This window comes from Chelonoidis abingdonii, chromosome 7, assembly GCF_003597395.2.
Source record: "Chelonoidis abingdonii isolate Lonesome George chromosome 7, CheloAbing_2.0, whole genome shotgun sequence".
Lineage (NCBI taxonomy): Eukaryota > Metazoa > Chordata > Testudines > Testudinidae > Chelonoidis > Chelonoidis abingdonii.
Window position 1 is genome coordinate 5823280 of NC_133775.1, and position 10762 is coordinate 5834041.

The 10762-nt window shown below is 51.0% G+C and overlaps 1 protein-coding gene across 1 annotated transcript in view; it reads left to right on the plus strand.

The window, feature by feature from the left end:
* LOC116839249 (vitamin D3 hydroxylase-associated protein-like) overlaps positions 1-10013 on the plus strand; it is a 29014-nt gene extending 19001 nt beyond the window's left edge. Inside the window, exons 12-16 of the mRNA XM_032805047.1 lie at positions 2050-2089; positions 3174-3282; positions 4037-4182; positions 7586-7715; positions 10009-10013. Coding sequence (XP_032660938.1) covers positions 2050-2089; positions 3174-3282; positions 4037-4182; positions 7586-7715; positions 10009-10013 — 430 coding nt within the window. The remainder of the gene's footprint in view (positions 1-2049; positions 2090-3173; positions 3283-4036; positions 4183-7585; positions 7716-10008) is intronic.
* Positions 10014-10762: the final 749 nt, after the last annotated feature.

Here is a 10762-nt window from a genome sequence, read left to right on the forward strand (position 1 = left end):
GATTTCAATAACTCAGTCATGGGTTCGGGGTTGTTATAAATGTGTATGGGTAGGGTTTTGTGGCCTGCCTTGTGCAGGAGGTCAGACTAGATGATCATATTGGTCCCTTCTGACCTAGGAGTCTATGAGTCTATTAGAGCAAACAGAGAAATTGCTAATATCAGCTGCTGGGAAGAATAGTCCTGTAAACAATTATTGCTTATTTGCATAACATCACAGAAGGGCATGATGGGAGGCGGTATAAACAACTAATAGTTATTGCTCTAGGATCTGTGTTAATTACGTCACGTCAAAGTTCCTATTGTGGCTTCATTCTGAATCCATGTGTTAATGTTAAAAGCAGCTGCCATAACACACAGTGCAGTCTAGAAAAAATGAGGGTTGAATGGAAGAGAAACTGAGGCAAGGTTGGGTTGGGGAAGGAATTCAACGGAGAGAAAAAAATAAATTCTCAAAGCAAAATATAGGGACATTTCCAATTTGAGGAGTGTTTTCTAATTAAAAACCAAGGAAACCACAGGGCAGAAGAGTGTAAAGAAAATGAACCAAATCTTATTCCCCTGTGTAGCTCTCCCATTGGTGAATAAGGCCACACTGGTTCCTTGTACAGTGTGTGTGTTACAAAGTGCATGGCAGACAGAAGGACAGATCTGTGGTGTAAATAGGCACACCTCTCTTGACATCAGCGGAGCTAGGCAGGCACTAGCTCAGGATCTAGCCCAGAATGTCCACTCCAGTGAGGGGAAAAACATGGAAACAACTGTCCTGTCTGCTCACCTCCCCCCACCATGACGTCTGGGTGAAAGAGTATGATAAGGGTTGAAGCTTCCTGTGGCCTAGAAAGACCCTGGCTGAGAATCGGTGAGCAGCGGCTGTGTTCGCCTGATCAGTGCTCAACAAAGCATTTGCACACAGGCTTATGTTAATGAGACCGAGGCCTGGTCTATGCTACAGAGTTAGGTTGACCTAAAATGCTGCTCCCACCGATGTAACATGCCCACTACATCGACTGAATAGCTCCACCTCGGTGAGAAGCATAGTGCTTAGGTCAATGCAATGAGGTTGACCCGGTGTCAGTTTAGATGCTGCATTGCTTACATCGACTGGTGCTGCCTTTCAGAAGCCATCCCACAATGCGCCACACTGACAGTGAAATCGGTGCAAGTGCAACTCCTGGTGAAAATGTGCACTGCCGACGCAAAAAGCAGGGTGTAGATGTGCAAAAGCAATTCAGTGACTGTGGTGGCTGTACATCAACATAACTTAGGCTATGTCACCACTAGCACTTTTGTTGGTAAAACTTTTGTCAGTCAGTGAAAAAACCAATCCCATGACTGACATAAGTTTCACCGACAGAAGCACCAGTGTCTCTAGTGTAGACATAATTGTGTAGAGTGGACTTGCCTTGAAGCACATGCTTGAAGTTTAACATGAATAAGTGCTTTGCCAGATAGAGATCCTAGACTCAGGGTCTCAGAGTTGAAGAGCAAAGTGTGTAAGCAGATCCCCATGTATGTAGACCCCTGCTCCTATATGGATCCCTTCTGCTTTCACTGCCGCTCTGGGCAGGCTCTGAGCTCCTTGCAGGATCGGGGCCCTGGTGGTGATGATGATATTGAGTGATCATTTTAAAATTGTAGCCCTACAATGTCGATGTTCTACTGAGTTTCCTGGAAATTAAAGGACCCAATAGATTTCTGCAGGAGCTACACAGTTCTGATCCAGATCCACATTTTTTTATCCCCTTCAAATGTCAGGGCTATTTAAATTAAGGGTCTTCATTCAGGCCATTGCAGAAACAGGGGCCATCTATGAAATATGGACCCCAGTTATTCTCCTGGGCCCATTCCAAATTCCTACATATTTGAAGTGTGTTTTGTGTTAAAAGAGAGTTACGTTGCCTGGCATATCTAGAGGGGGGTGTCAGTGTGTTAAGAAACCAGATGGCGACTGCATTGTGCTTTATTGATATTTCATCCATTCACACACCACCCATATGGATGCCCACTCAATAATCTCTGTCACTTTCTTCTGTCCGGCTAATTTTAGGTCGCCGAAAGAATTCTCGGAGCTGCATGCTGCATTGATGGTAATGTGACTTTTTCAATACAAAAGATAAAAAGCCACTGTTAACCAGACATATTCCTGAGGAAATCAACTATTGCCCCAGTCTCATAGTGGCCATTTAGTTCACAAACACAATCAGTTGCACTGTCATCAACTGATACAACCTTTAAATCTCGTGGTCCCAAAATCCCATAAGCTCTTCACCCTACCATGCAACAGCACCCATTGGGACACACGGTAACTCAGCTCTTCCAGATTGGACATCTAGGTTTTTGCTAGCATCTTCCATACCACCAAAGATTTGGTATGCAGTCCCAGCAGCGTGGAACATTAGCAGGAAATTACCAGCCATTTATATTGGAGAGAGAATTTTCTGTGAATATTTTAACTTTTCTAACTAGGCTCTTTTACCATGCCTAGCCTAGCGGTATCTGAATATTTGTGCTGTGTTCATGCTATGTGTTTACTGTCCATAAATATTCTAGTAAACAAGCTTTAAAAAGTGCACGTGCAGGTCAAAAGTAAATTCACAAATAGTCAGTGACCGTGAATCTCGAATTGCAGAACTAGAACCAACCACAGTGCAAACTTTACAGCTCAGAGAACTATCCCCTCAAATATGCAATTTAAAATTTGCACTGCTGTTAGTTAGGCCCTGCACACAAGTCATCTAATCTAGGAACAGAAATCATCTCACGTGACCGATCAACCTGCCAGGTCTTTGATCAACTGATCAAAGGAGGGAATTCAAATATTCCCAATAAGCCATTTGCAAACCATCTGCAGATCAAGACTTACGCATCGGAGAAATTGGTAAATTGTGTGGAATAAGGAATATAAAAGAATTTTCCAAACTGTTTGCAGAAGGTGAAACTCATGCCATGCAGAGGAGCCAGCACAAAACTCATTTACTAAGGGGTTCATAGGAGTTGTTCTGACCCTCCATACAGGAGTCAATTCCACCCATTATTTTCTCCAAATAACTCATCCAGATCGCTTCGTGGAGCCTTAATATTTATAAAGCACAATCAGATCCACAGAGGAAAAGCCAAGTGTTATAATTACATTTTACAAATTGGGGAAATCCTGGTGCTGCCTTGTTCTAGATATACCGACGGGAATTCCTCTCCAGATGGAGAAACCTGGATCTGGATGTCATCCTGTGTCCTGTGTTAGGCCCTGCCTTCACCTTGGGGTATCCTGGGAGACTCATTGGTAAGTTGCAGTGCTAGAAAGAACTGTCCTAAGGCATCCTGCAAAAATTGAACCAAACCAAACATCTTTGGTGGGTCAGGAACCTTTGATTAACTCATTCTCTCCTCTCCCCAGTTTTTGCCTGCATCTGAAAACTGTTCAAGCCATTACATCTGAGTCTGATCGGGTGTCTCCAGATCCAGGCCATGGTATAAAGAGAGAGGCCGTTTGCCAGATCCCCAAATTAGGGAGAAATGGATTCTGTGTTTGACAAAGATTGATTCTGATTTCTCTCACTGATTTTGCACTGTCAGGATCCTAGAACCCTGGTTAGGTTCTTCCTCCCAAGGAACTCCAGATTTTATATTGTAATAGGATGGATGGTAGTTCTAGCTACTATTGCTGTCAGGAAGTTCCAGGGGGCTACGCTGCCCAGCAAGGTGACAGCCATGCAGTCCCTGTTGGGTACACATTTGATATACTGAGATCAGAAGTAAGATTTGAACTCCTGAAAATGCTAGAGGCTCAAGGTGCCAGTGTTAGTGTAGGTAGGTGTGTCCTGGAGGCAGTGAGAATTGGGTACTTGTGTAACATAGGCCCTGCACTACTGACAGCTGAGAGTGATCCTCCTTTGGCTCAAGTGGCAGGTGTCTCTGCTTTTTGGAGCAGGAGGATCTGAGTTCTAGCCGTGCTGCTGCCAGGATAATCCTAATGTGCAGTCAGAGTCCTATATGGCCTCAGATTTATTACCATATTCTGTGCATTACATTTCCAGCTGCTGTTTCCTCTACCATGTTGTACAACGTCTTAAACTTCCCTGCTGGGGTTGTGCCGGTCACCACCGTTACGGAGGCTGATGAGGAAAATCTGAAGCATTACACAGGGCACTACGGTGACCCCTGGGATAGGAGATTGAGACAGGTCAGTTTCACAGTGATGAATCCCCATTGTTTTATGGCATAGGCAGGTTAGGGTTTCGGGGCAGCAGGGCCTTCTTTTGACAGATCTTGTTATATCTTATCATAGCAAACTGTCCAGGCCAGATGCAGATTTCACAGGTGAATGCTTCCCTAGATCCATGGTCTACATGTTTCAGAGCAAGGGTGGCTGTCCACCATGGCATTTATATAACAATCTATTATAATGACCAGGCCAGCGTGTATTTGTGCACCACTGCCCTCTGCTGAATGGAATCGGAACTGCTTCACCGTGGGTCATTGACTCTCTATATTGTTCATGATGATTTTCCTTTAGCTCAAGCCGCAGGGAGCTATGTTTCTGGAGTAGGAAGATCGGAGTCCTGGCCTTGAGGTTGCGATGGAGTTCTGAGTGGCAACGGCGTACAATATAGTGACAGCCGGGGGATGTCTTAGGTGGTCATAGATGGTCCTAATATCCACAGACATGGATGCTGTCATATTGATCCCAACGAAGGGGCTTGTAGCAAAGTGCTGACTCACTGGCATGGTGCCTCCTGCTTGGCATCTGGGAATTAGCTCTCTCAGCCCTGGAGTGCCCTCTATGGGCCAGTGTCTCACCCTCTGTTATATACCCCTCTCCAGTCCCTTTATCTCCACCACATATAGGCCCCTTATCCCTCCCAGACCATGGTGCCCCTTACCTTGGGGTGCTGCCCCTCACTCAGGGAATCCCACTCCCCTGAGCCCACCTCGCCTCAGTGGCCCACTGCTAGTCCTCATCTAGCTCCTTTACTCGGGCAAATGGCAGTCTGCAATGGCCACTCATCATTGGCTAGGGGGTTGGACCTGCTGCCTTTCCCTGCAGCTGCAGTACATCCTTAGGCCTTCCTGTCAGGCCTCAGCCTGGGAGGTCACCAGGCCTGAACTCCCCAGCTCAGCCTGCCCCTTCTCCAGCACTATTCTGTTGAAGGTACCCTGTGCTCTTAGGCAGCCCGGTCCTTCCCACCCCAAGGCTGGAGTGAGACTCCCTGCCTTCTAGCTCACAGCCCTTTTTATATCAGCCCTACCAGGCCCGGATTGGCTGCTACCTGCCTTTGCCTGATTGGCTTCTTGGGGCAGCCCTTTCCCAGAGCTAGTATTAACTCCTTTCTCTCCGGAGTGGGGTACTCATCTTGTTACAGGACTACTGAAAGATCACAGGGTGGTTGCTTTCTAGTTTATTGTCCTCTTGCAGGTTGGGAGTGTTGCACAGTAGACTGTCTCTCTCTTTGGTAGATAGGGCCCAATTCTGCTCTGCAGAGCAGAGAGGCTACCAGCTAGATCCACTGCTACAGGGTCCCTGCTGGGCCAGGGAAAATTTCCCCGGGGTGGGCCAGGCCGTTGTACCCTAGATAGCACTTTAATGGATAACCACCTGCACACAGCCAGCCCCACTAGCTCATGGCTAGCTTTGCGGCTGATGGCAAAATAACCTGCAACCCAACTCCCCTGGGGAACGTAGGTCATGGCCTAATGTATTGCAGGCCGCACTCTTGGCCACAGCGCAGTCCGCGGGTGTGGTGGCAACATGTGTAGCTATACCCAAGGGAGCTTTCCTTGAGCTAGCTCAGGCCCGGGAGCAGTGAAGCCATGGCAACGAACGCTCCAGCGTGGGATGTACAAGCTGGCCCAGAACTCTGGATAATTACTCGTGTACGTCACTGCACCTGAGCTAACCAGATTAAAGCTGGTGGGGGTATGTCTGCAGGGGCTTCCCTTATTCCAATCCTGGGTCCTATGGAAGGATCCTTCCCTTCTTCTTTCATGAAGAGAAGGAGGGTCTGTAGCAGGAGTGCCCAGCCTGAACCTGGGAAGGAGCCAGAATTTACCAATGTGCATTGCCAAAGAGCAGGGCCGGTGCAACCATTTAGGCGAACTAGGCGGTTGCCTAGGGTGCCAAGATTTGGGGGCGCCAAAAAGTGGCGCCCCCCCAAAATTTTTTAAATGATTGCAGCCGCTGCTGCTGGAGGGGCTGAGCTGCCGGCGGAGCAGCTGCCTGCAGCTGGCAGCCCAAGGTGTCCCCCGGGTCGGGCGCACGCCGTGCCGGGCAGCCAGGGCGCCCCTCCCCGGGGCAGGGATGCCCCTGGGGTCAGTGACCGCAGCCGGCCCAGGGGCGCCCCCCGCCCCGGAGTCAGCGAGCTGCCGCCGCAGGCCAGCAGCCCGGCGCCCCCCCCCCGGGTTCGGGAGCCCGGGGTAGCGAGCCACCGGCAGCGGGCGGCCCCCCTCCCGGGGTCAGGGAGCCCTGGGGTCGCTGAGCCACGAGCACCAAGCGGCGCCCCCCCTCCCCGGGGTCCGGGAGCCGCCTGGGGTCAGTGCGCCGCAGCCGGCAGCCCAGGGTGCCCCCCCCCCCCGGGGTCAGTGAGCCGCCGCCACAGCCAGGCAGCCCAGGGCGCCCCCCACCAGGGTCAGGGAGCCCCTGGGGTCAGTGCACCGCAGCCCGGCAGCCCAGGGCGCCCCCCCACCCCCGGGGTCAGTGAGCCGCAGCCAGGCAGTCCAGGGCGCCCCCCTCCCCGGGGTCAGGGAACCCCTGGGGTCAGTGAGCCACCACCGCAGCCCAGGGCGCCCCCTGCCCCCGGGGTCAGCGAGCCGCCACTGCAGCCGGGCAGCCCAAGGGGTCCCCTGGCCCAGGGAAACCCCGGGCTGCTGGCTGCCGCGGAGGCGCTCTAACCCTGGGTCAGGGTGCCGCCACCGGCAGCCCGGGGTTTCCCTGGGTCAGGGCGCCGCCGGAGGGGGTGGCAGGCAGCTCCCGTGGAGCTGCCATAGTGGTGCCTGCGGATGGTCGGCTGCTCAGGCGGCTCCAGTGGACTGCCCGCAGGCACCACTGCGGCAGCTCCACCGGAGCCGGGACCAGTGCGGGGGGCGGCGAAATTGCCGTCTGCCTAGGGCGCTCAAAATCCTAGCGCCGGTCCTGCCAAAGAGCCACAGTAATACATCAGCAGTCCCCACGAGCTCCTCCACCCTGCGCACAGTGCCTCCTACCCACCTACCGCCCGGCCGATCAGTGTCTCCTCCTCCCCCCGATCAGCTGTTTTGTGGTATGCAGGAGGCTCTGGGAGGGAGGGGTGAGGAGTGAGGGCATGGCAGGCTCAGAAAAGGGGGCGGGAAGGGGTAGAGTGGGGGCCAGGGCTGTGGCAGAGCCAGGGGCTGAGCAGTCAGCCCCTCCCGGCACATTGGAAAGTTGGTGACTGTAGCTCCAGCCCCGAAGTTGATGCCTATACAAGGAGCCGCATATTAACTTCTGAAGAGCCACATGTGGTTCTGGAGCCACAGGTTGGCCACCCCTGCTCTATAGGTCCTGCGCCCCACAGCAGCACAGGTCCTTTGAGTGTCCCTAATAATATTCCTCGGCTTTCTCTCCTCTGCAGGCTGTGAAAGGAGCCGTGGGGCTGCCCGTGGCGGTGCAATGTGTGGCTCTGCCGTGGCAGGAGGAGCTGTGCCTTCGGTTCATGAAGGAAGTGGAGAGACTGGCCCAGGGGCAGAAGAAGCAAACAGAGGGTAACTTACAGCGTGGAGGAGCCCAGGCTGATGTGACAAGACATCTGCAGAATGATGTGCATACAGAGGAGCAAAGTGATGTGCAAGCGCAAGCATCCCGCACAACCGTGCAAACGAACATACTAATGGATGTGCAAAGAACACTAGCTCAAACTGATCTGGTTGCTGACGTGCAAACGGATGTGCAAAAACCAGGATCTCAAACTGATTTGTTAGCTGATGTGCAACTGCATGGGTGCCCACAGTCCTCTGGCTCTGACATGCAACCGGACATGCAAACACAACTAACCCAACCTGACATGCAAAGACAACTAACCCAATCTGATGTGCAACCTGACGTGCAAACACAGCCTTCCCAGCCTGACATGCAACCTGACGTGCAAACACAACCAACCCAACCTGACATTGAAATACAACCAACGCAGCCTGATGTGCAAACACCGCCTTCCCAATCTGATGTGCAAACCCAACCAAGCCAACCTGACATGGAAACACAACCACCCCACCCTGACATGCAACCTGATCTGCCAACTGCCTAATGAACAAGGAGCACTCTGCCCCCCATTAAAATGCAACCAGCTCTGGCCATGGCCATTGTTTAGCATCACCAACGCACTTTTATTGGGGACCAGAAGTGAAGAACACCACGTGCAGCTGAAAGGAGAATTTGGATCAGCTGATGTAATTACCCACATCTCTGTTTGATTAGGACACCAGAGCCAACCCCCAGCTCTTGTGAAAAGTGGCAGGGTTTGGTTATGAGAACTACATTTGAACTCCCCAAGTTAGCACCTCTCTGTAGCACAGCATCCCCTAGCACAGAACTGGGCGTTTGTTCAAAATGGAATCCACGAAGAGAGAAACCAAATAAAACCCTATTTGCAAGTCCTGGAGCCTCTGGGGTTTATGAACCTGGGGAGGTGGAGGAATTGAATGGCTTCTCTTAATGGCAAATGGCCAAACCTCTCACAAAGATTCTCTCCTCTTCAGGGAAGCTTGCAGCACTCGGTGCTTTTAGTGCTCTTAGGAATGGGGCAAGTGAGTCTCTTAAAGTCATCAAAAAAAGCCAGGCAGAATAAATGTGATTAGTGCCTGGAGAGGGGGGCTCAGTGCTTGCGAGGTGCTCAGGTGCTAGAGTCCAAGAGCCTCCATGCAAACAGATAGGGAGCAAAAAAAAGTCCCCACCACCAAGCCCAGCTTTCACTTGTGTGTCCCATGGCAGCCCTTGAATTCAGGGCTCCAGAGGTGAACAGCTGACGCCCAAACCACTTTTCTAACCATTCTGGAGGAAACAAATAATATAGAAATTGACTCAAAACACGGTGGCCAACTGAGCTCCCAAAAGCTTTTCAGACATCAAAAGCCTAATCTACAGTGCTTTGTTTGTGTCGCACCTTGCCAGGGCTGAGCCCCGGCACCTCTGGGCCTGGCAGTCCCTAGCCCCGGCACCTCTGTGCAAAGAGATGAGGAGCAAAGAAAACGTACCCTCAAGCCCAGCTTAAAACTTGTGTGACCCACGGCAGCCTTTGAAGTCAGCTCTCCAGAGGTGAAACACTGATGACCAAAACCTGCATTCCCAAACTGTTATCCATGGGTCACTTGCTCGTGACTCAGAGAGCAGGCTGGTCACATGGGCCTGTCTCTGCCTCCTCCTTTCTGCCACAGGGAAGAAGCAATCTTGCCTCCTCTGTGTCCTGTTGGTCTCAGTGTCTGGTCATGCTGTGTGTGTGTGTGGGGGGGGAGCTGTGCTCATAGAAAAGATTCATGCTGTGTGTGTGTGGGGGGTTTCCTGTGAGTTCTCCCAAAGGGAGGGAATTTGATCACACCTGCAAGAAGCAGGGGGGCTAGGTCCCCAAAAACACCCAAATCCTCCAAGATCAGCGCTGACTTGCCCCCAGATCTGCAATGTGCCAGTGCCTTGGGATTGGGACCCTGTGTTTCCTTGCCATCATGGCTCTGGGAGCCATCATTCCTCTGCTCTGCTGGAGGGTGACTTCTGTTACCCATGTGAGATGCCACACTTCCAACAACTCTGGCTTCTCCCGCTCCAGCCAACGCTTAGCTGAGTCCCCATCTTCCAAGCCATCCACTCCCAGACCCACTGGATCCTCCCATCTACCACCCATGTCACTTTCAATGGAGGTCTGGATCCTCCCTGGCACTGCAGTCAATGCTGAGTCACACCAGCTGAGGATTTGGCCCTGGGCCTGTAATTGGTTTCCCTGTGCAGCATGATGGCAGAAAATTAGGGCCTCACTGTGATCGACGTCCCCTTCCTCTCACCTCCTTGCAGATTAACTTGAGGCCTAATTTCTAGCCGGGAATGCCGGCGTCACAGCCACCCGAGTCAAAACAGCTTTGCATTTAATGTGAACATTAAAAAAGAGCGAGAGAGAAAGAAAAAGAAAATGTAAGTAGCTAAAAATATTCCCGTAGTTGTTTTACACAGCTGAATGAAGATAATTGTATTGGCAATTGAGTGATTACTGTATTATCTGCAGTCAGAGAAAGTTATTTTTTGAATGCTAAGGGAATTAATGATACATAAAACTATGTTCATAGTGACTGCATTCATCAGCAGAAACGCTTTGCAGAACACTGCCGCACTGTGATTACTCTAACTGGCTTGGAAAGAGAGTGGCGGAGAGAGAGGTGGATTCTGGATATTGCCAAAGATTTACAGACATTTACATTCGGAAAGGCTGATCGCCACCCGAGCTGATTACGTGGGAGCAGAGTCTAACTGATCTCCTGGCTCGAAAGCCTTTAAGTGGGAACAATTTGGTCACTTCCCTTTTATTGGTGGCTCCTGCATATATATTAAAGTAATGGGTGTGTGTGAGTGAAATTCAGTTTAAATGATGTTGGGTAATAAAACCTTTCAAGATGCAGTCGGTAGTTTTGTACAGCCTGAAATGCTCCTCATAATCACAGGCCAACAGTCAAATCTTTAAGGGAGACAAGGTGCGGGAGGTAATATCTTTTACTGGACCAGCTTCTGTCTGTGAAAGAGACGAGCTTCTGAGCTACATGGGGGTCTGGCAAAG